General features: G+C 51.0%; 3 protein-coding genes across 9 annotated transcripts; 2 read left to right on the top strand and 1 right to left on the bottom strand.

Annotated features, from left to right (window-relative positions):
* Nucleotides 1-1,257: 1,257 nt before the first annotated feature.
* GUK1 (guanylate kinase 1) lies at nucleotides 1,258-16,148 on the bottom strand. Of its 3 annotated transcripts, none has more exons than XM_034062323.1 (8): nucleotides 16,015-16,148; nucleotides 9,757-9,870; nucleotides 7,959-8,000; nucleotides 5,987-6,083; nucleotides 3,297-3,435; nucleotides 2,299-2,383; nucleotides 1,908-1,993; nucleotides 1,258-1,438 (listed from the first exon to the last, which is right to left on the bottom strand). In XM_034062323.1, the coding sequence occupies exons 1-8, from the start codon at nucleotides 16,055-16,057 to the stop codon at nucleotides 1,403-1,405; spliced, it is 642 nt and encodes a 213-aa protein (XP_033918214.1). In that variant the 5' UTR covers nucleotides 16,058-16,148; the 3' UTR covers nucleotides 1,258-1,402. The 3 variants fall into 3 exon arrangements, with proteins under 3 accessions (XP_033918214.1, XP_033918220.1, XP_005150058.1); XM_034062329.1 differs by lacking the exon at nucleotides 16,015-16,148 and adding an exon at nucleotides 15,328-15,345; XM_005150001.3 differs by lacking the exon at nucleotides 16,015-16,148 and adding an exon at nucleotides 12,348-12,405.
* MRPL55 (mitochondrial ribosomal protein L55) lies at nucleotides 16,076-18,272 on the top strand. Of its 5 annotated transcripts, none has more exons than XM_034062332.1 (4): nucleotides 16,076-16,178; nucleotides 16,821-16,927; nucleotides 17,830-18,019; nucleotides 18,087-18,272. In XM_034062332.1, exons 2-4 carry the CDS (start codon nucleotides 16,902-16,904, stop codon nucleotides 18,228-18,230), a joined length of 360 nt encoding a protein of 119 aa, XP_033918223.1. In that variant the 5' UTR covers nucleotides 16,076-16,178; nucleotides 16,821-16,901; the 3' UTR covers nucleotides 18,231-18,272. The 5 variants fall into 5 exon arrangements, with proteins under 5 accessions (XP_033918223.1, XP_033918236.1, XP_033918226.1 ...); XM_034062345.1 differs by lacking the exon at nucleotides 16,076-16,178 and adding an exon at nucleotides 16,190-16,208; XM_034062335.1 differs by lacking the exon at nucleotides 16,076-16,178 and adding an exon at nucleotides 16,215-16,269.
* Nucleotides 18,273-18,316: 44 nt separating this feature from the next.
* C1H1orf35 (chromosome 1 C1orf35 homolog) lies at nucleotides 18,317-22,122 on the top strand. The gene is made up of 9 exons (XM_034062319.1): nucleotides 18,317-18,435; nucleotides 19,132-19,263; nucleotides 19,378-19,531; nucleotides 19,624-19,669; nucleotides 19,770-19,852; nucleotides 19,991-20,063; nucleotides 20,657-20,736; nucleotides 21,051-21,191; nucleotides 21,383-22,122. The coding sequence occupies exons 2-9, from the start codon at nucleotides 19,170-19,172 to the stop codon at nucleotides 21,636-21,638; spliced, it is 927 nt and encodes a 308-aa protein (XP_033918210.1). The 5' UTR covers nucleotides 18,317-18,435; nucleotides 19,132-19,169; the 3' UTR covers nucleotides 21,639-22,122.
* Nucleotides 22,123-25,218: the final 3,096 nt, after the last annotated feature.

Below are 25,218 nucleotides of genomic sequence, written 5' to 3'. Positions count from 1 at the left end.
TCTGTGATCCTGTGATTGAACGGTCCAGCTTGATCTAAGTTCAGTTTGGGAGCAGGTGGCTGGAAGCCACCACCTGCGGGATGGCAGCTCTGACAGACTCACGTCTTGAGGATCCAACACAAACCACCTGCGTCCTCCAGGACACCAGGCTCTGGGACAAGTGACCCTGAGGGCAGCTGTGCTGCATGCCTGTTTGCATCCACTGTTTCTTCCTGAAGCCCAAAACCAGGTTAACCACCTGGAGGCAGCAGACATGACACTGCTCATCCCTGTCTCACACTTACCTCTCGTGAAGGCTGAATGCTCTGAACACAGGGGCTCAGTGAGGAACCAACACCTCCAAAGAGGCTCATGCTGGAGGGACCAGAGCGCTCAAAAGTTATATGAAAGCGTCAACCTTCAGGCTGAAGAAAGCTGGGGAAGTGAATTGCAAAACGTCCTCCCAGCCCCCAGGCAAAGCTCTCCGTATCTCAAGCCAGAGATCAGTATGAGGGACAGCAGCTAGATCACATGGATCCCTCTTAGAAGGGTTTTACTGCTGTCCTCAAGCACATCAACAGAAAGATTGCACAGCTTGGGAAAGGAATCTGTTCTTCCCCAGCCTGTAGGTTTAAAAGCATCTAAAGATCTACTTGCACCTAAACTCAAGTGGACCAAGTACATGTGAATTACAAGATTGCTGCCAGGATGGCAGAGGAGAAGCTGACAGTACCTTTCACCCAGAAAACAAGGCAGTGGATAGATCATATCCTGCAACCATTCTCTTCTCCCCTTGGGTTACTAAACAAACCCATCTGCTCACTAGGGACTGCGGCTAGACCCGAGACGTGCTGCTCTGCTACAGCAACAAAATACAACACAACAGAGGCAGGCACTGACAGCCAGAAATGCCTTGAAGAGCTGCAGCCAGACCTGCAAAAAGCAGGAATCAGAGGAAGAGGATGCCAACACTTGTGACACCGTATGCCAGTGAAGGAGTAAGCCCCTCCATTTGCAGGTGGGTCACATCAATCTAAGTATCTCCTCATCACTGAGCAGCATTAGCTGGCACAGCATGTATCTCCACAGATACTGCAGCAGGATCTGAAGCCATGTGTTGGGGCCACAGCTGCCCAGACAGCTCCTCTACTGCCTTGCAGAATGGCTCTGCCCTTTGGCAGCAGACACCACACAATCACTTCCAAAGCATCCTGCTGAGGTACCAACCTGGGAGAGCACACACCAAGTTTGTGGTCAACACAAGCACAAGTGTGACTGGGTTTCATTTTCTTTCCTTTTAATAGAAACATCCTAGGGTAACTGGGGAGGAGGATCAGTCTAAAGGGAATGTCTCTTGCCATGAAATGGGTGTCACGTGCTTCGGGAATGATGTGCAAAGATAAAACATCCAAGCGGGCTCAGCTCAGGATTTCCTGGATTCTTGGGTCTTCTTGATTTCCTGCAAGGAGATCAGGAAAACTACTGAGCATCTGCCACTCTTTGGGAACAGCTCTTAGTTTCACACCTCTGGAGGCCATAAGAGATCATCTCAGATCAGCTCCACAACATTGCAGGACCAAGCCCAGAGTTTACACAGGAGCCTTTAGGAAAAAGGCAAGGCTTGACTTTGAGGCTTTTCAAAAATGACCACAACAAAAGTAGACTCCTTCCATACTGCCAAGGGACATGTGTTCATTTTGACCCCAACCCAGTATTGTACGGGATCCTTTTCCCACTCTTAGGCCACTGATCCATCATTGCTCATACATGATCCATGCTCAGCTACGTCACTCAGCAGCTCAAACCATATCAAATGTGCGCATGTGGTCACATTTCTGTGGCTGCCTATAGACAAACCTTCACCTGCTCATCCTAGAGGTCATCCCTGCCCAGGGAGTGGGGCAAAAAAGCCCTGAACAACAACTCACCTCCAGGAGTGTCTCCTTCAGTTCAGAATAGGCTTTTTCTAAATCATCATTAATAATGACCAAGTCGAACAGGCCAGGCTCTTTACCTGGGGAAAGAGACAGCGATAGGAAGTTAAGAGCTTGAGAATGTGTTTCCACCCTGTGTCATCTCTCATGTATGACCTGAGTTCCTACAGCATTTTGTTACTATTTCAGCCCCTCTGCTAACCACCCACAAGGAACTGAAGAGAGAAACGGTGCAGTATGGTGCTTAGATCAAACTCAGGTGATGTCCAAGCCCCACCAGCCCTCCTTTCAGAATAAAAGTCGGATGTTCACGCAAAAACCAACTCCTAAATCAGCAATGCATCCCCTCTCCTTGCGCACATCACTCAAAGGCCCCTGCACTTACTAAGTTCCAAATCTATGCGGGCTGCAGTCAAACGCTTCATTAAACTTTCTTCTGTCTCAGTCTTCCGATCACGTAGTCTTTTTTCCTGAACACAATGACAAAAACATTTAAGAAACACGTGTTCCAAATGTTGCACACAGAAACCACCACCTGCCCCACAAGCAAATACCATTTGCCATTTCCTATTGCCAGTGACCACCGGCAGATGAGACAACACTCTGCAAGCGGTGAGAGGCTTCATTTACAGCCCAGAGCAAACCAGTTGCCAAGCTGAGTTTAGGCTCAAAATCTTATTCCCAGAGCTCAGGCTGCCAGTCTCTTGTTTTCCCCCTGCTTTTGGGTTGGTTTGTTTTTTTGCAGGTACTGCTGGCAGATGAAGTCACCCTGCTGGATTCTTCAATTGGTGCTGTTGGCTTTCTCCTCCACAAACTCAATGAGAGCAAGAGGACAGAGCCAGAGTTGTGGCCCTTAATGCCCGTACTCCTTGCACAGCTTCAGCAGGTTGCGTATATATGTATGCACATCCATCTCTGCACCATGGCAATGATTTAATTTCTATGAAAGGCACACTGCAATCACTATTATATAGGGCCCCATAAGGCCAGAGGGGTACAGGATTTCCAGTGCTGCAGAGAACTAGCTTCCCTCGGTTTAGTCTCCTCCTCTCCCCAGCATTAAGTACAACTAATGCATTTAAAGGCTGGCCATGCTGCTATGGAGTCTACAACCCCATGCAGGCAAACACACCAAGGTTTGGTGTGTTTGGATGCTGTACAGCAGGGACTCAGAAAAAAGACCACAGGAAGATTTACCCCCTGGGGGTCAGACACTGGGGAGCTGGACTGGGAGAGGTAAGGGTGTGCTCAGAAATGTCCTCCCCACCTATTCTACAGCCCTTAGAAACATATAGATGAATCAATGAGGGGGGTCCCCATCGCTTCAGAGCAAGACGCTGATTACCTCTAACTGCCTAACGGCAAAGGAAGGCGGTCGCTCACCAAGATGTCTATGGACGGAGGTTGCACAGAGATGTAGATGGGGTTCAGGTCTGTCTTCTTGATGTTCTTCACACCCTGGATGTCAATGTCAAGGACACAGATCTGGTTCTGGGCCTGGACAGCCTGCACTGCACCTTTACTGGGGACAGAGCAAAGAGGGAAGGGGTCAGAGCATCCAGCCACAACACTGGGGGCTTGGTTTGTCCCCATCTAATAGCAGGTCTTCGCCTCACAGGACTCCCATGTGCCCAAATTGTGGCAGGAGAGGAGAGCCTGCTCCGTTCCTGCTGAGTAGTTCTCTTTCTCCAAATGTCCTCTGGATCCCTGAGGCAGAGCAGGGACCTGCTGTCTTCTGCTAGAGAAGCTGGCAAAACCACAATGGACAGTGTGGAAATAGATAACATGACCATCCCATGAGCAGACTGGCTCAAGCGCAAGCTGTAAAGCTCATGCCTTCAACAAACACAGGAGCAACCTTCAGCACAGAGCAAAACCACTACCAACTTCCTTCCTCCTGCTCCAGAGATCCACAAGTTTCTGTACCCACATGCTCTCCTGGAGGATGCTTGAGATGGAAACTCCTGCCTGGATCACAAGATGCACAGTTTTGAAAATGTTTTAAGTGCCACTTCTCATATGTCATTACATATGGTATCTCTTCCCCAGCATGGGGGAATTGCATTGAGCTTGTTCCCGAACACCCAAAATTCACCCCCAAACTCAGCAATGCCACGGGTATCACAGTTACATGACGGCTCACTGCAAAAAACAGCTGGAGAGGACAGAGGCAGCTCAAGCAGAAAGTGCCTTGCAGGAATAGGGAACAGAGCTGAGACGGAGAAAGCTGTAAAGACTTCTGGGAGCCTGCAAGCCCAGAAAAGCCCCAGCAGACTGAGATGAGCCCTGGAGCAGCCTGGCACAATGATGCTGTGAGCTCCTCATGCCAAACATGGGGAACAGCAGGCAGACAAGGCACCCTCACAGCTCTGCAGCTGGTGGAGTCAGTGCAGCATGGTTTACTGCCTGCAAAGACACCACTACGAAGGGGTCATGCAGGAGGGTGAAGGTGGCTGGTGACTTTCCTCCTGATGTGGGAGTCCATAACACAGGTCATGTCCCCAACAGGAAGGAGAAAGCTGAAGCAAAGCTGTGAGACCAGCTATGTGCCCTATACAAATACGGTTGTTTGCTGCATTGCCCAAGCGGGGAGCAGCAAGAACCCATATCTGAACACCATCCACCACAAATTCATAAGCACTCCCCCAAAATGGCTTGGTTTGCCTTGTGAAAACTGCAGGCTTCATGTGGTATCACCAGGTATTGGCTAACTACTGCTACAACCAATCAACAAACACAAACATGTCATTTAATTTGCTTGAAGTATTGAATTCCTACAAGGAAATTGGCTGAGGAGAGATGTTTTCTCACCACCCACCCTGATGGAAAGACACCAAGATCAACTCCACCTACATATCGGGCATGGGAGAGCAGCTGTCTCCTCCATGCTGTGGCCAGCTGGATTAAGCAGGACCCACGTGAGGGAAGGAAGCCTGTCCTACACAGGATGAAGTCAGGGATTAAGGAGCTTGAACTCAGACTCTCCTTGGTGCTGGGTATTTGGAAGATGAGCTGTCAGCTTTCCCTTCTCTTACCAAACAAGCAACACTAGAACTATCAAGGCCAGGGCAGAGGGGATTGTGCCCCTCCATTAGCCTCAGAGGGAGCATGGCCAGACCCCTGGCAAGACTGCCCTTAGCTGTGGTGACAGCAAGTGACGCCTGTGCATGTCACACTGAAACAGCTCACCATTTCACACTGAAATGCAGACTCACCAAACATTCCTTCAGAGCTGTACACCTACACCACATTCAGCCTTGGGGCCTTATGTTAGAACCTTCCATGAAGAATGCCATCTCCAAAAAATCCTCAAGGAAAAGCACATTTGGCTGTTTAAGAAATCTACGTCTTTCTGAAAAGCATTGCAGGAAGTTTCTTTAACACAACTAATCAAATATCTCAAGAAACATTTAACTTTCCTCCTTAGAAGGTCCTTTATTACAGTGCCACAATTTTCTCACAATAATTATATAAGATATCTGACTTCTAATTAACATTGCAGCTTAATGTTTTATTGATCACCAGCTCCAACGCTGAGGGCAATGCTATTTTAAAATCCACCTAACTCTTTAACTGCAGTCAAGGGTGCTGTGCAATTTATCTGTTTGTAGCAGCCACTTTACCAAAGCAGCACAAGAATTTGTTTCACAACAGCCAACATAGTTACAGCTTCTGCTCCCAGATTCATCATATTCACATCATTAAAAAGTAATTCTCCATTCTGCTCTGCAAGCAGTTGGAAAATACTAAGGAGCATAAAAATCACCCCTGTGCAGGAGGAGTGTTAAGCATATGAGCTACTTCAGCAGCCCTCAAGTACTGGAGGCTATAGAGGATCTTGTAACACAACGATGATTTAATTACAATGACCTAACTCTTTGCATAAGTTAATTTTGCTATCTTAATAAGCTGATAAGGACGTCACTGTCAAAATTAAAGGCTTTGCTTATGGGCAAGAATCTGTGTGTCTGGGAGAAAGAGAGTGTATCTAAGTCAAAATACTTTTTCGTTCACCATCATGTCAGCTCACAGCACTGCCTGGGTTCAGCAGCCACAGTGTCTGAGCCACGTACCTTGTTCCATACATATTTCCAGAGAACTCTGCATGCTCGATGAATTCACCAGCATCAATTTCTTTCTGCATTTCCTCTCTTGTCACAAAATGGTAATCTGGATAGGGAAAACCAGCCAGGAATTAACAGCTTTGAAGGTTAAAGCTCATGGTCAAAACGACACCCATGGGTGCTTAGGGGAGAAGCAACTTAAAATCTGCTTTGGACAACACTGGCAGACTGCAGATATCTACTTCCTAACTAATGTATACAGCATCCCTTCTGTACACCAACTGCTCAGACACCTGTTCAAAATGTTCTGGAGCTTTCTGTGTGGCCAAAAATGCTGCTGTTTCACACCCTTTACTCTTTGTAGTGCAACAGGCCCCCACCCAATGTGCCCACAGGTGTGGAACACATTACAGCTGGACTGCCAAAGCTCTTAATTTGAAAGTATTTATGATTAAAGACTATAATGGGACAACAGAGAGAGAGGCAGATAAAAGGGAACATCAAAATCAAATTACCTAAAAAGGAATGTTTCTCTATCTTTTGTTTAAAATCCTCCCTTTCACTTCAGAGTGAAAACTGTGATCAGAAATTAAAAACAAACCTCATCTGATTCTTTACGAAATACGCAAACCAGGAAACAGAAAAGCAGCTGGACACAAGCCATTAAGACAAATAAGGACATAGCATTAAGCAGGTCTACATTTGAGGTGTATCACAAAAGCTACCTGGCACCATGGAAAATCAAGCCACTCACGGGCCAAGCAGGGACTCGGGTGCTTAAATTGAGCCATGCTTTGACAACTTTGGTCAGTGAGTCACAGAGATAGTGCCTAGAAAAGAACACTGATGGCACATGCTCTGCCTCTGTTAATGTATCACTGCCTAATTAAATTTTGATTTTGCTCTGCCAAGTACATCCCTCCTCATTATCTCCTCTACAGCACCTGGCACACACTGCAGAACAGTAATGGCTACAGTCTCACTGACACAGAGACAAAGAACAAAAGTGTGTGCATCATAGAATCCTAGAATGGTTTGGGTTGGAAGGGATCTTAAAACTCACCCAGTTCCAACCTCACTGCCATGGGCAGGGACACCTTCCACTTGACCAGGTGGCTCCAAGTCCCATCCAACCTGGCCTTGAACACTGACAGGGATGGGGCAGCCACAGCTTCTCTGGGCAACCTGTGCCAGGGCCTCACCACCCTCACAGGGAAGAACTTCTTCCTCAGATTGCACCTAAATCTCCCCTCTGTCAGTTTAAGTCCATTCCCCCTTGTCCTGTCTCTACTCGCCCTTGTCAAAAGCCTCTCTCCAGCTTTCTTGTCAGCCCCTTTAGGCACTGGAAGCTGCTCTAAGGTGTCCCTTGGAGCATCTTCTGGCCTCCTCTGGACTCACTCCACATCCTTCTTCTGTTGGAGACCTCAGAGCTGGATGCAGGATTGCAGTAAGGGGTCTCACCAGAGCAGAGTAGAGGGAGAGAATCCCCTCCCTCGACCTGCTGGTCATGCTGCTGGTGATGGAGCTCAGGACACGGTTGGTTTCTGGTCTGCAAGCACACACTGCCGGGTCATGGTGAGCTTCTCATCAAACAACCCCCCAAGTCCTTCTCCTCAGGGCTGCTCTCAGTCCAATCTTCCCCAGCCTATATTTGTGTTTGGGACTGCCCTGCACAAATGCAAGGCAAGACCTTGTACTCAATCTTGTTGAACTTCATCAGGGTCCACAGAGGTCCACCTCACGAAGTTCAACAAGGCCAAGTGCAATGTATATACGCATATTTATATACATGTATACATACCCATTCTAAAATACGTAATTACTGAATGTCTGCCTAAGGAAATGTGCCCTATAAACACAAATGTAGGACTAAGTTAGTTACTAGAGGGGATCCATGCACACAGTCCACAAAAGCTTAAACATTTTCTGCATGAATTATTTGCAGAGCCTGGTGAGAGAGGCCCAACTGCAGCACACTCACCTTTGCCATTTACTTCTCCAGGTCTTGGCTGCCTTGTGGTATCTGTAAGCAAAAAAACCCACTTTTGTAAATACTGTAGATCACCCAAGGATGTAACAGTATCAAAGAAATAAAAGCACTACGCAGCAGATGAACCCAATCACATAGTAAACTGATCCTCTACTTATAATTACCAAAGCTTCCAGAATCAGATAGTTTAACACAACAACAACATGCAGGATTGGCCTGTAATCAAAGAATCCTAGATAATCCTAGATAATATGAAAGATTGTTAGGACTGAGTGGTCAGTGTGGGACTTACCAGGCTGGGCGTAGTTTTCAGCTTTGCTACAGCCTTCCTGTGTAATACCAGACACGTACTTGGACCTCTGCCTCAGATGAGGGGAATTAGCGGTGCCCTACTTCACAGAGTTACCTTCATTTGAAAAGATCATGCATCACCCACATAGGTGCTTAAAATAGCCAGATTTAATGAATAAGGGCAAACTCCTGCACGAGGTGAATAAATCAAACAGCCTTTGAAGCCTGTTGGAAGTCATTCAAACTGGTGTTATTTTAAGCACATGCTCTGTAAAACCAAAAAGGAGCTGACAGTCATCATGGAGGGCAACACTGATTATTTTATTTAGGACCAGCAGGAGTTAACCTAATGCAATAAGGCTCTGATCACCCGGTCAAGGTTTTTATAAAGCACCAGTTGCCAAGGTCTAAGTGGCCTATGGAGATTTAGGAAAAAAAATAACCACCAAGAGGCAGCCTTGGGGAAAATGGTAACATTAGTTTGGACTGAGAAGAGAGATTCAGTTGAATCAAGAGCACAGGATAAAACACAAAAGGAAAGATAATTTTAAGCTGTGGGGTTTTTTTATATCTCCAGTAACATTAAATCTTTAAACACCCAGTATTTGCTCTTTCAAGGAGATCACCCAGATCTCAGAGCAAGGATTTCAACTGCAGTATCCAAAATGGTTAAGACACTAAAAACCAGTATGGTAACGTACTGAAAAACACCCTGGAGAGCTCCAGGGAAAATCAGGTGAATGAGCTGGGGACACAGCCCAGAGTTACAATAACCTTTAATGTGTCACTCAAGAAACAGAGAACAGGATTAGTATTGCAACAGGTAACCTGACAGAGGAAAACTCCATGCATTTACATTGTCTGTTGTGGACACAGAAGGACTGCTGGCGGGAAGGAGCAGACCAAGCCAACCGGACAAGAGTTACTTTCACATTACAGGGAACCACTCCTGGTAGAGAACAAATGACCCTTGGCCAGCGCTTAAGTGATCGATGTAGAAGTTAACAAACCACCAGAGTAATGGCAGGAGAAACGTACGCAGGTGATGAGGTGAACTGTTTCACTGACAGACCTGGTAATGAGGCAGGCTTCATGAAACTCTAATTTTAAGTGTGAGACTCTGGCGTGCCACCCTTGGGCTGTTGAAATCCTCATCAGCTTGCACAGGTGGATGGAAAGAACTGGCCTTTGAAGAAGAGGTGTTAATTCAGAGTCAAGAATCACTCAGAAAAATCTCATTACATCCTTGATCTGTGTTTAGAGGTGTTTGGGGTCACCAGACCTATTCCAGACAAATCTTAAGACTTGCCATTCAATACCAGTAGTAAAAGGCATCCTGACTTATTTTAACAGCACAAAGACCCCACAGACAAGGCCATAGGACACAGGCAAGCCATGGAAGCTCATTACTTGGGGCATGAATACTGCACCAAAAGCAGGCTTTGGGCTTGCGGCCCTAAATTCCACTGCCCTTTGCCAGAGACATATAAATACTCACGGGAGACGCTAAAGCCAAAGACGTTCTCATAATCTTTAAGCAATTTCTTTAACAAAGTGCTCTTCCCTGCACCTGATGGGCCACTCAGAACCACTGGCCTTGGTCCCTGCATGGCTAGAAAGACAGAAAAATATGTGTTTGGTTAGAAACATCCATGAAAAAAACAGAGATATGGATTGCCAGGGGTGATTGGCACCACAAAAGAGCATCTATCTTTTATACCCCCGGATATAAGTTTCTGCAGGCAAATCTACAATTATGAGAAAGCACAAGCTTGGAGCTGATAGAAAGTAACTGGAAGTGCAGGAAATATGAGGGAAACTCAAACAACTATTATATTAGCAAACTGGCAGCAAACAGTGGGAGCTGCTACCTCTGTGCCACTGCAAAAGATCTGAGTTAGGAGCCCTGCAGAGGGGGACAGCAGTTTGGAAAGCAGAATGCAATGCAGCAGCAATGCAGCAGGGTAGCTTCACCTTGCTTTGCTGCTGGCCCCCATTCTTACCTAGTGAGCAAATACCTTGGATAAATAAAAGGCATGTATCACTGCAGCATGAACACTCATCCTCAAGGGGCTGAGGTTAAACTCAGATATAACCCAAAGGAGGAGGAAACTGGGCTCCAGCTGTCATTAAGCTGGGATAAATCAAGCCAGCTCTGTCGTAGCTCTAGTCTCTGCCACCAGGGCTGGGTCCCTCTGGAACTCAAATCCTACGGAACATTTTCTCTAATGGGAGGAAAACGCTGTCTGTGCCTTGGTGGCATGTGGAAACATCACGGGACATCCAAATGTGTGGGGCAATGCCAGCTAATCCTTACTGATACATATATAGTCACAGCTGCTTCCCTCTCACACAGACAGGCCTCAAGGGGAGTCTGCGGGAGATGCTGCAAGAAAAAAGGGCAGAAATCCACCAGTGTTACACATCTGCAGCTCCAAGCAAGGATGGGATGCTCATGAGATCCCACACCTCTTATGTTGCCCATTTACATCCTAATAAGCACAAACTGTGAGCCCATGATGGGCAGCTAAAAGTTTCCTATCAGTCCTGGGATAAATATCCACATGCAAAGCCTTTACCACAAGCAGACAACAACCCAGAAGCCCAGCATATCCTTCGCCACTATACCCCAAAGCCTTCAATAGCAGTCTGAACATGAGTGTGACAGGAGACACGAACATGCTTTGGAGTTTATTTCCACATTCCTTGGAACACTAACTCCAACTCAAGAGAGAAGGGTTTGATTCCTAGTACAGGGGGGAAAAAAGGCAGCCTGGGGCCACAGAAACCTTTCTACAGTAGTTTCTTCAACCAGGAAGAAAACAACTAGGCATTTTCAAGTGCCTGCCTCTCTAGGATGAAGAAGGTTAATCATCAACATGTGAATAAAGAACAAAATCCTGAATGACAGTGCAGGGGGTACCACTGGGGACCCTCATCCATTGGCAATTCAGCAGCTGCTAAACCAGAAGTGATGATGAGAGCATGACAAATCAAACAAGCCGATTTTTCCTATTGAGAAAAAAGCCTGAACCACAATTCCTTTCTGCAGCAGCAAAGCCCTTGGAAATGCATATTTTTAACCTCATTGCCTGGGTGTGGCCTTTGGAACAATCAGCCAACAGACAGTATAATGCCCTTCACATTTTAAATCAGATCAGAACATTGCCACCCAGACCTTACAAATCACTTTTTAAACAGCCCTAAGCCAAACTGGGCCTCTCCCGAGGTCAGGCAAGGAGGCTGCAGCAGGGTAACCTCACCAGACTGCCTCCCTGACTCCAGTCTCCATCCCTAAACCACTTCTGTGCAGCTCTGTGATCACACAGGCATCCACCAGCCAGCACCACGGCTAGAATATTACACCAGTTTTCCCCTCTGTTCCCCAAGGATGCTTTGCACATACCAGTTGTTTATCCATGCCTGCATGAAAGGATGCAGTATTAATACACAAAGTCTAAGCAGATGCAGCAGCAGCTCATGTGGGTGTAGAACGTTTAATCACCATCTAAATAGAAACTAGCATACCCCGGGTACAGCCTGAGATCCACCAGATCCAACACTGCCAAGTTGTGCAAAGCACCTCCCTCTCCTCTGCCCTGCCAGTTCCTCTCACCCACTTAAATACAACGGGTGAGCCTTAACCACTGCTTGACAAACACTCCAGAAGGGGAGCTACACAAAGCCCTCCCATCACCCCAGCACACTTTGCAACACGTCTGCTCCAAAATGATGCTCCTTCATTGCATGCTGGCTTCCTTGGCCACCACTGAAAGCCCCTGCAGAGGACATTCAGATGCCAGCACTGACTCTCTCCAAGAGTTTCACAGCTTCTGCTGTGATCCAGCTGCGCCAGACACATAAATCCTGGTCCCTGCCTGCACTATCCATCCAGGACACTCCCATCCCAGCTAGAGGGAAAACAGTTTCCCTCTCTTCTCTCTCAAAATTTCATTCACCCTTCAGCAGGCACAGATAGGAAAAGGGAAATTCAAGGCTGCAAAAATCCCTTGCAATCATTTCATTCAACCCCAGACAAACTGCGAAAGGACACGCTGGGAGCACGCTCCTTACCTTTAGCATCCTTACCTTTAGCTTTTACTCCCTTTCAGCTCAGGTATGAAGTCCAGCCCCTTGTAGCAGCAATATGAGCGGCTGGCAGAAAGCTGGGCTATTTGCGAGCTGCCTAAAGCCCTAATTACCAAGCCACAAGTTTAAGATGGCCAATGAAAAGCTGGTCTTTAATCTTGTCTCCTGGTTTCTCCTCCGCTCCCTACTCTCCCAGCTGGTAAAGCTATAGGCAAACAACAGCCAAACTGTCCCTGGCTCTGCAGGTAACCTCTGGGATCACATGGCCCCTGCAGTCACCAAGGTGAGGGGACTCACTCAAGGTGAGGTGGAGGGGACCCCAGGAGGTTTCCAGCCCACCCTCCTTCTCATAGTGCAGCTTCAGCTGGTGTTCAAGCAGTGCCCACAGACACCAAAACCAGACAGGCTCTGAGGTGACACTGATGCACAACAGGCACAAACCCAGGCTATGAAGCTGCTGCGCTCACATTACACATCCAACAGCTGTGCAGTTGGACACTCTTCTGGAAAAGCATCTGCTCTTGTTTTCAGACAGGATTTCTGCAGACAACGCTCCTTTTGGACCAAAGTTCATGCCACTGCTGCCTCCAGCCACTGCTTGGGTCAACAGTTAGGCTACTTATCCACCACAGAGGCAACAGGGAAACTCCTCTTGCCCACAGATCCAAACCCAAGCCTCCAGACAGCACATCTCGGCACCTCTGTGGTGTGACCCCAGTCTCTGCCACCCAGCTGTCTGTGGATGCTCATGGTGCTTTTTCCCCTGAAAGAGCATTGGTGGGGTGTCTGGGGAAGATAGAGACACTCTCCTTGACCTTATTCCCTTTTTTTCTGCCCAAAATACTCAGAACTAAAGTCAGAAAAGACACGTACGTTACTATCACAGGTCTCACTTCTTTGAGAAGCAGGCTAAAAATAAGCCAAGAGACTTGTGGGTGCTTCCTCTCGCTTCCCTCCTAATGTATCCTCCTCTTTTGCTGGGGATCTGCAGAGGAAAACAAGACCTAATTTAAAGGAAAGGGAGATAAATGAAAAGGCATTTCCACTGCCAGATGAAGGGGCTGGGCACTTGTGTGCAGCTGACAGCAAACACCTGCCTGTTAAACCATGAATCTGTGCCAGAGCAGAGCAAAACCTGCTCCCACAAAGCACTTTCAGAAGGCATAGTGCAGGATATGGGGAGCAGCTGCTTGGGGTTGGAGAGGCAAAGGAGGAAAAGGGAGGGTGAGCAAATGTCGTCCTTGAGACATGAGCAGCACAGACATGGAAGCAGATGCCCTCACCTCTAGCATCACAACCGGTTAAACACGTGCTCCGACTCCAAAGAATCATTCCTAATGATGAATGGGTCTTCACAGCAATAGTACTGCCCTCACCGAGCTCCTCTGCTCTCCCCATCCCATTCCCCCAGCCCTGTTGAACACAGCTCTGATCCCTCTGGCAATCTGAAGCCCTCAAAAACCACAGGCAAAGTGCCAAAAACCCCAGAGAAGCCAGACCTGGTAGATCTGGGGCTCTTCCAATCTCCTGTTTGGTTCTCAGCTCAGCAAGGCAGCTACAAATCACATTTTCAAGCTATTTGCTGCAGCAATGTTACAGGTATGTATTTATGTTCAGCAGAAACTCATTTTTCTCCCCCCTTTTCTCAGATTCTGCATTTTTAGAGCAGATAATGTGCAAATATCTAGCACAGAGGATCTCTCGTCTCCACTGGCTTACTCCTAAGACTGTTTCGGGTACCACCACGTACCACCAAAACCACAGCAGACTGGAGCTGATGCACAACAGAGCAGCACAGCTATCTGATCAAGATCCTAAAATTTGGGGAGGAGCCACAGCTGGGATTGAGGTCAAACAGCTGCAAAAAGACAAGGTGGTCACTGAGGAGGAGCAATGTTCCTTGGTCCATTCCTGCCTGCTAAATTTGCCCTGGATTTTGACTGGAAGGCAGCAACGCAACCAGAAAAGCAAAGGACAGACATCGCAGGAGTTAAAATTAATGCTGATTAGCAGAGGCTTTACAGAGAAGGTAAAGCCCTCTTATAAAGTTGAAAAGAAGATTAAAGGACAGTTTCCCTGGAGCCCCAAGAAAGGTCTCTTGAATTAGGATTATAATCCCATCCACTATTTTTAGCAGGTTCATTATGAAGCTGCCACTCCCATCTTTCTAAATTCTGGGACACTTTCCGAAAGCCAAGCCCAGCCCAGCCAGCTGCAGTAACACAGTAAAGCTTATTAGCATTGACCCAGAGAAGACAAACGCTCAGCATCTTGATGTCTGTGAAGAGCCCCATGGGCACCATGATGCTGCCCCAGCAGCCACAACCCCAGACCTGTCATGGAATCAACTAGGTTGCACAAGAACTTTAAGATCATCAAGTCCAACCATTACCCCAGCACTGCCTAGACCACCACATGTCACTAAAGGCCCCTTCTACATGGTTTGTGATCACTTCCAAGGATGGTGATTCCACCACTTCCCTGGGCAACCTGTTCCAATGCCTGACCACCCTCTTAGTGAAGAAATTGTTCCTAATATCCAATCTAAACCTCCTCTGGTACAGCTTGAGGTTGTTACCTCTTGTCCTATCATTTGTTACTTGGGAGTAGAGACCAACTCCACCTCACTAAAACCTCCCTCGAGGTAGTTGCAGAGAGCAACAAAGTCCCTCCTGAGCCTTTTCTTCTCCAAACTAAACCCCCCAGTTCCCTCAGCCATTCCTCATCAGACTTGTGCTCCAGGCCCTTCACCAGCTCTGTTGCCCTTCTCTGGAGCTACTCCAGTATCTCTCTTATAGTGAGAGGCCCAGAAGTGAACACAGACACTATGCAGGACGGCTGGACTGCAAGGCCCTGCCCTGTCGGTGAGCTGCTTACATTAAAGAATTACTTGAAATATTGAAATAGGAGCAGAGCAACCCCACCACAGAACCCAAAACCAGTGGGAACACAAAGCCACCTTTATCACAGAAACAATTACCTAAAGAGCACTGTCTGGCTACCGTGTGGCCATGCTTGGCTCCGCAGGGTGCAATGATGCTGCAGGAGACAAGACCCAGTTGCTCAAGGTGATTTCACTGCAGAAACCACCCGGGGCCAGGCCAGATGGGCCAGCAGTCACTACAAGATGGTGTCCTGCTGCAAAATTGGACCAGTTTAACTTAACCACCAGGTCCAATCCAGTTGATGCAGGCGGGTGCACTTTCACAGAGGTGAAGCTAAGGCAGGTGTGATTTTACCACCCGCCTCCCCACACACACATCGTGTTTCACCACACAGAGCTGTATATTTGCGTATCTGCAGGCTGCATGCCCCAAGCACCCTTTTTCACGCACTGATGAAACCCATCCGCTACAGCACACACACCCCAGGGCTTATCTAACCGGGAGCATCCCGGAGCCATTCCCAAGCACCACACCGACGTGGCTGCAGGAAAAGGGACCACGGCAGCGGGGACAGACCCAAGCACGTCCCACCGCCCGCCCTGCGTGGACTCAGCACCCCATCAGGCCCTCAGGGGGGAGATGGGCGAGCTCGGCCTGACCCGGCCAGGAGCACCTGTGGCGGGACCCTCACCCCTCACAGGCACCTCAGCGCGGCGGGGGCCGGCTGTGCCTCGCCTCACCCCACCGGGGCTGGGCCCTGAGGAACCGACCCCACCGCTCACCCGCCGCCCGCGCGATGGGTCCGCGCAGCCGCTGCCCGATCATGGGGACGGGAGCGGAAAGCGGAGGAGGGGGCGGTCCCAGCAGCTCCCACGTCCCCACCGCCGCCACGGTGCGCACTGACGTTGGGCGGAGAGCGAACGGGAGCACCACGGCGCGCGGTCACGTGAGCGGAGGGCGGTGGGGCAGACCACGGGCGAGGGAAGGGAGGGGGGGATAAACGGTCAGTGTGGGGGCGCCAGGACTGAGCAGTGCAGGTTGGGGAGCACCTGGGGCTGCTTGGGGGGGCTGTCAGCTCTGATCTGGTCATGATGGGGGTTAAGACGGTTAAGACGAGCCACAGCGCGCAGGGAGAAGCGCGGTGCCCTGGGCTGAACCATTTGTTGGAAGGGCGGGGGGAGGCTGTGTTGGGTCGAACCAAGATGGGGGTAGGTGGGGAGCTGTTGTGGGGCTGAACTATGGCGGCGCAGGGGGAGCCAGTATGGGGCCGAAGCATGGCAGGAATGGAGGGGAGCTTTCATGGAGCTAAACCATGGCGAGAGGTGGGGAATCCTCATAGGGCCGAACCATGGTGGAGATAGGGGGAGTCAATATGGCGCCAAACCACAGCGGGGATACATGGAACCATTATAGAGCCAAACTATACTCGGGAGGGGGGGCGGGCCTTTATGGGTCTAAACCATGGTGGGGAGGGTGGGAGCCATAATGGGGCTGATGCATGACGGAGAGGGGACTTGGGAGGTTGCACTATGATGGGGATGGGGCCATCACCCTAACAGCCATGCCGTAGAAGCTCTGTGTCTCCTAGGGTGTCCCTGGGAGGCTGCCGCACCTCCTGCTGTCTGCCAGCTCCTTGCACGCTTGATCTGCCCTCACTCACTGCAGTAAGATGGCAGCTGCGAGCCAGGCACTGAGGTGAGTTGGTGGCAGTGGCTGCTGTGCCCTAGTGGAGAATCTAGGCCCTTCATCAGGAGTCTTGCCAGGGACGGTTTTGGGTGATGGAGGTTTGTGTCTTCCATCATGAAGTCCAGCCAGGCCAAGTACAATGTTCTGCACATGGGTCAGGGTGATCCCAAGCACAGATACAGGCTAAGGCAGACTGGATTGAGAGCAGCCCTGACAAGGAGTTGGGGGTGTTGGTTGACAAGAAGCTCACCATGACCCAGCAGTGTGTGCTTGCAGCCCAGAAACCAGCTTTGTCCTGGGCTGAATCACCAGCAGGTCAGTTCTGCTCTGGTGAGACCTCCTCTCCTGCAGTCCTGCACCCAGCTCTGGGTCCCCCAGCATAAAAGAGTATTGAGCTGTTGGAGTGAGTTCAGAGGAGGCTACAAAGAGGCTCCCAGGGCTGGAGCACCTCTGCTATGGAAGACAGACTGAGAGAGCTGGGCTTGTTCAGCCTGGAGAAGGCCCCGGGAAGACCTTAGAGCAGCTTCCAGTGCCTAAAGGGGCTGACAAGAAATCTGGAGAAGGGCTTTAGACAAGGGCAGGCAAGGGGGGAATGGCTTTGAACGGACAAAGAGGGGAAATTTAGACTGGATCTGAGGAAGAAGTTTGTCCCTGTGAGGGTGGTGAGGCCCTGGCACAGGTTGCCCAGAGAAGCTGTGGCTGCTCCATCCCTGGCAGTGTTCAAGGCCAGGTTGGATGGGGTTGGAGCAACCTGGTCTAGTGGAAGGTGTCCTGCCCATGGCTGGGGGTTGGAACTGGATGAGTTTTAAGGTCCCTTCCAACTCCAACCACTCCTGAGATTGAACACACCGCAGCGGCACCTCTTGCTCTCAGTTATGAATGACCTCACCTCCCTTTTACCTCCCCACCAGAGCCCTGCGCCTCGACACCATCCCCAGGCTGCCTCCAGTGATCGCCCTCTCCACCCGCAGCAACTCCAACCGCACCTCAGTCTCCCACCTCCACAGGCAGTTCTACGGCCGCCTCTACCCCGTCCTGCTGGTCAAGACAGACGGCTCCACCATCCGCCTGCGCTACAAGGAGCCTAAGCGGATCCTCATGGTGAGGCGGGTGACGGGCGTGGTGGCTGCGGCAGCGGCGGGGCCGGGGCCTCACGCCGTCCCCTCAGCTGCCCCTCGACAGCAGCACGCTGCCCGAGGCGGAGCGCAAGGCGCGGCTGCGGAAGCAGTTCCCCAGCAAGCCCAAGGCCGGGCCGGAGGACACCTTCGAAGGCATCGACCTGGGCACCTACGAGCGGTTCTGGAAGAAGTGAGGCGGCGGAACCAGCCTTTAATAAACAAATACAACCAGCAAACGGCTCCCTGTGGTGCCGCCATAGGCGGACTTTTCCTTCGGGCTCCTCCCCCCCCCTCTTCCTTGATGCGGTGGTACGGTCCGCCTCGCAAAGCCACTCTCCCCACCCCGACCGGTGGTAGCGGCCGGGGCGAGCGGGCCCTGCAGGCGGGAGCTAACACGAGGTGCGTGCGCGGGGGGGGGGAGGGGGGGAAGGAGGCGTGTGTGACCCCAGGGTTTGAACCCGCACCCCCCCACCCCTCCGTCCCCAATCCGGTCATGGGGGGACCCCCGAGGCCGGCGTTCACGCACCTCCGGGACGTGCGAACCCCCGCCCCGGATGTGCCATCGCTCTTCCGGGTCGTGCGACCACCCCTCTTTTCTCCAGTGTGTGTACCCTCCCTCTGCGTTACCTCAGGTCGTGCAGCTCCCCTTAAGCCGCCCAGCCGACCTCCCCAACCCAAGATCTCCTACCCCCTGGCGCCCACCCCCCCAGGCCCTGCAGCCCCTCTCAGGCTGTGCACCGCCCCCCCACATAGGCTCTAACCCCACCAGCTCCCGTGCATCTCCCTCACCCTGTGTATTAGCCCCCGCGCCGTGTGTTCTCCATTCCCCCCACCAGGCCCTGCCACCCCTCCTCAAGCCGTGCATCCCCCACCAGGCAATATATCTTCCCCCAGGCCCTACAGCTCCCCAAGCCGAGCACCCCCTGCCTCTGGGTTGTGCACCTGCCCTTCCAGGCTGTGCAGCCCCCTTCTCCAAGGATTTGCCTACCCCACAAACTCTAGAGGGGGCAAATTTGCTTCACCCAACTCTGACCCTCCATCATCACCTACATGGAGGAGCTGTGGGGGCTAAACCCGGGCCTGGCCCCTTTGCAGGTCACCAACACCCCACCACCACTGAGGGGTCCGGCACCATGTTTGGCTCATCCCGAGGAGGAGTGCGAGGGGGCCAGGACCAGTTCAGCTGGGAGGATGTCAAGACAGACAAACAGCGTGAAAACTACCTGGGTGAGGGCCGGCCTTGGCCAAACGTCCTTTCCATCCCCATCCTTCCTGTCCCCCCAGCATGGTTTTGGGGTGCAGATAGATGTTTTGGAGTGTTACGATGTCTTCTCCCCACAGGGAATTCCTTGATGGCGCCGGTGGGGCGGTGGCAAAAGGGGAAGGACCTGACATGGTACGCTAAGGGCAAGAAGGACACAGCCCCTGCGCTGTCCCGTGAAGAAGAGCTGGCTGCCGTCCGCCTGGCCGAGCAGGAGGCCATGCTGGCAGCCCTGTGAGTCTACATCCCCCACCACCACTGGAAAAACACAGGAGGTGCAAGGTATCCCCCATCCATACACACATCACCTGGGTTTTGTTTTATAGGGGCTACAAGAACCTCAAGAGGCAGCCCACCGGGCTCAGCAGGGAGGTAAGGGGGGCCCATGTGTCCCATGTCCTCTCCCCTCAGCTCCGTGTGGGGTTTTATGGGGACACACACAGACACTGAGGACATTCTTGACCCCCCACAGGACCTGGCTGAGGTGTGCAAGCGGGATGGCACCGAGCGGGATGAGAAGAACGTGGACCGGGTGGTGGGCTTGGGCAGCTCCAGGTACAGGGAACCAATGCAGGTCCTGCACCAAAATGCCACATTTCAGGGCAATTTGATTGTTTATTTTTGCCATTTTAATGCTTTTTTGTTGTTGTTTCTATAGGGTTTGTTTTCATTTGGTGACTTTTCTCTCCCCAGTGGCAATGCTGGCCGGATAATGCTCTCCAAGGAGGACAAGGAGGCGGCCAAGATGGGGCTTTCTATCTTCACGGTACAATGCTGTCATCCTCCTTACCAGGTTTAAAACAAAGATGGGAAAAGGGCAGAAATCCCTGCCCCACACTCAGGGCGTTTTATTTAAAACCAAAGCTAGTGGCTGTAGCACAGAGGCTTGTGTCCTGTCTGCACAGAGTTAATTCATGAGGTTTTAATTAGAAACAGCAATTGTGGGTATTCTAATTTTTTCTGAATTTAATTTTTATCCATTTTTTTTTCAAATTAATTTTTCATAGAATCCCAGAATGGTTTGGGTTGGAAGGGACACTAAAGCTCACCCAGTTCAACCTCCTGCCACAGACAGGGACACCTTCCACTAGACCAGGTTGCTCCAAGTCCCATCCAACCTGGCCTTGAACACTGCCAGGGATGGGGCAGCCACAGCTTCTCTGGGCAACCTGTGCCAGGGCCTCACCACCCTCACAGGGAAGAACTTCTTCCTCAGATCTCATCTCAATCTCCCCTCTGTCAGTTTAAAGCCATTCCCCCTTATCCTGTGCTACAAGGAGAAAGTCTCTTTTTTTTTGTAATTCGAAGCTATGGCATTATAGACTCGCTCTTTATCTTTTTCTCTCTTTCCATCCCTAGCACCAGAAAGTCTCCAGCAGCCCCGAGATGCCTGTTTCCAAGAAAAAGCAGGAGAAGGAGGAGAAGGTGGAGGAGAAACGGTGAGTATGGAGATTGCCATTTTGGTGGGTAACTACCAGAAATGGCCTATTTTTGCAGAGAAGATACTTCGCAAGATGCTTATGTGGCTCCTTTTGGCATTGGGCGTGTTCTGCATCTGCCTGAATCATCCCCCAAACCTCTGGTTTGCCCCCAAAACCTGTCTGTTGTGTTGTTTTGTGTTTCTTTATGGGCACTTCTTCTTGGTCAAGGATGGAAGTGGTGAGATGCAGCTGGAGGGAGGGATGGGGATGAGTATTTGGAGGAGCCAGAAAGATGTGTGTGGCAGGGATCCTCACTGATCTCTTCCCTGCAGACCAGAAGGGAGCAAGAAATCCAAAAAGGAGAAGAAAAAAAAGAAAAAAAGGAAACATAAGAAGGAGAAGAAGAAGGATAAGCATCACAAGAAGGATGCTGCCTCATCGTCCTCCGAGTCTTCTTCGGATGAGGATGACAGGTAGCTCAGGGTTGGCAGAGCATCATTGCTGGAAAACGGGCTGAAGGACTTAGGAGAGCTGCATGATCATGGCTGGCATCAGGATGCCCCATCAGCATCTCCTGGCTTTCCAAAATCCTTTTTTCATCCCCAGAATCAACTTCTTGATGTTCCCTGTGTCCCCACTGCCCCTTACTTTTCCTTACCCATAGGCACCATCGAAGGAAGACCCATCAGCACCCTGAGACATCACGGCACAGTGGCCGGCATCGACACGACACGGATTCCTCCAGCAGCAGCAGCGATTCCGGCAGGAGCCCGTCACGCCACCCTGCCCATCAGCAGAGCCGGAGCAGGGACGGCCATGGCCGGCATCCATCCCCACGGCGCAAGGGGAGGAAGAGGAGCAGGAGCCGATCCCCTCCGTCTCGTGGGGCCAGGCAACGCCATGACACCGAGTCAGACTGAGAGGAAGCTTGGGGGTTGTTTTCCAGGGAGAGCTCACAGAGACTATCTATTTTATAAGGTTATTAAATTAAAGAAGCCACAGCTCTGCTGCTGCTGGGGCTGAACCCAGCAAAGCACGGTGTGTGGTGCAATGGCAGCTGCCCCTTCCCTGCCCACAGCCCCTGCCTTCAACATGGGACAGCCCCACTAGTGGTGGGGGGCAGCAGGAGGCTGGGTGCCTTTATCCTCACTGCCTGGATCCATCAGTCCAGCCGTGATTTAGCTGCGGGGTGAGTGCTGGCACTGGGGTGGTTCTGGCCGCAGTGCTGGAAATGCTGCAAATACTTTGTGTTTATGTAAAGAGACTTACTACTATGCAGTTGTGTTTCTAACATCTTCTTTCAAAGCCCTCAAGTAGCTGCCAGTGAAGTGGCTGAAGGAAGGTGTCTTTCCTTAAACCTGTCCTTAAGTTTACAGCTGTGAAATAAAAACCAGGACTCGTGCACTGCTGGGAGGGTTTTGCATCGTGGGTCCGATGGGTTCATGAGAACCAGGCTGTCGGGCTCTCCACAGGACCACCTCTGCTCCCCACATGGTGATGGATGCTCTTCATGTTGTAAGGGTGCTCCTTGTGGGGCTGCACATGCTCTCCATGGAGCAGCAATGCCTTCCATGTGCTATGGGTGCTTTCATGGTCATGGGTGTTCTCCATGGGTTGAGGTAGGCTCCCCATGGGGCATCTCACACTCCATAGGGCACATGTACACATGCAAGCAGGGGAGCACTTGGAATGTCAGGGATGTCAGTGATGTCAGGAGGCCAATGTGGCACCTCTCTACAAATAGGGCAGGAAGGAAGTCCCTGGGAACTACAGGCTTGTCAGCCTGGCTTCGGTGCTGGAGAAGGTCATGGAGCAGATGATCCTACATGAGGTCATAAAGCACATGCAGGAAAATGAGGGGATCAGGCCCAGTCAGCAATGGGTTCATGAAGGGCAGGTCCTGCTTGACGAACCTCATCTCCTGTGATAGGTGACCCACCTGATTGAGGGTGGACATTGTGTATTTGGACTTCGGTAAAGCAGTTGACACTGTCTCCCACAACATTCCTGGATGAATTGGCTGCTCATGGGTTAGATAGGAGGATTCTTCACTGGGCTGGAAACCGGTGGGATGGCCGAGCCCAAAGAGTAGTGGTAAATGGGGTCACATCTAGTTGGTGACTGGTCACTAGTGATGCTCCTCAGGGCTCAGTGTTAGGGCCAGTGTTTAATATCTTCATTGGTGATCTGGATGAGAGGATCAAGAGCACCCTCAGTAAATTTGCAGATGACATCAAGCTGAATGTGAGTGTTGATCTGCTGGAGGGTGGGAAGGCTCTGCAGAGGGAGCTGGAGGCTGGGTTGATGTGCTGCAGCCAATAGTATGAGGTTCAACAAGGCAAAGGGCTGGATCTTGCACTGGCAGGAAATCTGGGGGTTTTGATTGATGTTCTCCTGGAACATCAGGAGAATGGGACCTGGGGGTTCTGATTGATGGCCACTGGACGAGCAGCTTGTGACCAGGCAGTCAAGAAGGCCAATGGCATCCTGGCCTGTATCAGCAGTAGTGTGTCCAGCAGGGGCAGAGAAGTGATTGCCCCCTGTACTCAACACTGGTGAGGCTGCATCTCAAGTCCTGTGCTCAGTTCTGGGCCCCTCACTACAAAAGAGACATTGAGGTGCTGGAGTGGGTCCAGAGAAGGGCAATGAAGCTGGTGAAGGGTCTGGAGCACAGGTGTGGTGAGGAATGGCTTAGGGACCTGGGGTTGTTCAGTCTGGGAGAAGAGCAGGCTCAGGGGGGACCTTGCTCTCTACAGCTGCCTGAAAGGAGGTTGTAGTGAGGTGGGAATGGGTCTCTTCTCCCAAGTGACAAATGATAGGACAAGAGGGAATGGCCTCAAGCTGTGTCAGGGAAGGTTTAGATTGGATATTAGGGAAAATCTCTTCATGGAGAGGGTGATCAGGCATTGGAACAGGCTGCCCAGGGAAGTGGTGAAGTCACCATCCCTGGAAGTGTTGACAAACCGTGTAGATGTGGCATTTAGTGACACGGTTTAGTGGTGAACTTTGCAGTCCTGGAGTAACAGTTGGACTTAATGATCTTAAAGGTCTTTTCCAACCTACTGATTCTATGGTTATATGATTCTTGATGCACTGAGAAAAGGGAAACCCTCATCAATAAATAGAAATACTGATCCAAGTGGAAGGGGTTGTCCCAGGCAGCTCTGGGCCGGAGCATCGCTGGCTGCAGGAGTGGCTGTGCCAAGCACAAGGGCCCCGTTTGTGAATTAATGATGCAACATGTCCTGCTGCACACAGGGCGTGTTTGTGTGCCTTGGCAAACAAGAGCCCCGGGCTGGCCACCGGCCTTGCTCTGCACTTTGCAGCGCTGGGGGGTTTTCTGTCACACCATGACAGCCGGGCGGGAGGAACAGGGTGTGGAGAGGCGCTGCTGGTGCGGGGTGGGACCAGGCGTGCCCGGTGTGGAACAAGGGCAGCATTCATCATAGGGGGGACACAGCAGGACCGGGCTGAGGAGGTGAAATAAAGCCCTTCTGTCCTGCTCCTTGGCTGCGAGCACGTGCATAGCCCTGCCAGCACGGGCAGCAGGAGATGCTACGGGGCAGTAAAAAGCTTCAGTGCTCCCCCAGCACACCCCAAGATGCTTTCTAGAGGGGTTAACAACCTCTTGGCAGCATCTCAGGGCTATTCCTTTTGGTTTGAGCAGCCACAGCCCCAGATCCAGCCCAGGGACCCACTGGCAGCTGCCCACATGCAACTCATGTGGTGCAAGCGGGGTATCCCTGAACCTCTGTGCTCCCTGGCTGGAGGTTCTGACCTGACCAGCACTCCCCAGACCAAGCTCACCGAGTTAGAAGTCACCCCCCCCCCCCCATGGATGTTTGGGGTCCAAGCTGTGAAAGGCGCCTGCTGGGAGCATCCCAGTGCAGGTCTGGGTTAACAGGAACCCAGTGCCAGGAGCTCCAGGCTGAAAGGGGAACTTCGGAAGAGCTGAAAAACTGCAGCAGGCAGAGAACAAACCCGGAGTCCACACAAGTCCCAGCACTCCAAGTAATGCTCCCTGCACAGGCTCCCACTTCCCCTTCTGCGTCTCCCACGTGGGTGGATGGATGCTTCCAGCAGGGCTGGACTTTGCCAGGTAGATTCACATCCACAGCTCTAAGCAGTCCCAAGCAGGACAGGCAAATGTTGGTTTCATAGAATCACGGAATGGTTTGGGTTGGCAAAGACCTCAAAGCTGACCCAGTTCCAACCCCCTGTCATGGGCAGAGACATCTTCCACTAGACCAGGCTGCTCAAAGCCCTGTCCAACCTGGCCCTGAACACTGCCAGGGAAGGGGCAGCCACAGCTTCTCTGGACAACCTGTGCCAGGGCCTCACCACCCTCATAGTGAAGAACTTTTGCACAGATTGCATCTAAATGTCCCCTCTGTCAGTTTAAATCCATTCCCCCCATCCTATCCCTACCTGCCCTTGTCACAAGCCACTCTTCAGGTTTCTTGTTGGCTCTTTTAGGCACTGGAAGTGGCTCCAAGGTCT

This window comes from Melopsittacus undulatus, chromosome 1 (genome assembly GCF_012275295.1).
Source record: "Melopsittacus undulatus isolate bMelUnd1 chromosome 1, bMelUnd1.mat.Z, whole genome shotgun sequence".
Taxonomy (NCBI): domain Eukaryota; kingdom Metazoa; phylum Chordata; class Aves; order Psittaciformes; family Psittaculidae; genus Melopsittacus; species Melopsittacus undulatus.
The sequence above is the reverse complement of the archived record's forward strand: the minus strand, read 5'-3'. Positions and strand labels throughout refer to the sequence as shown.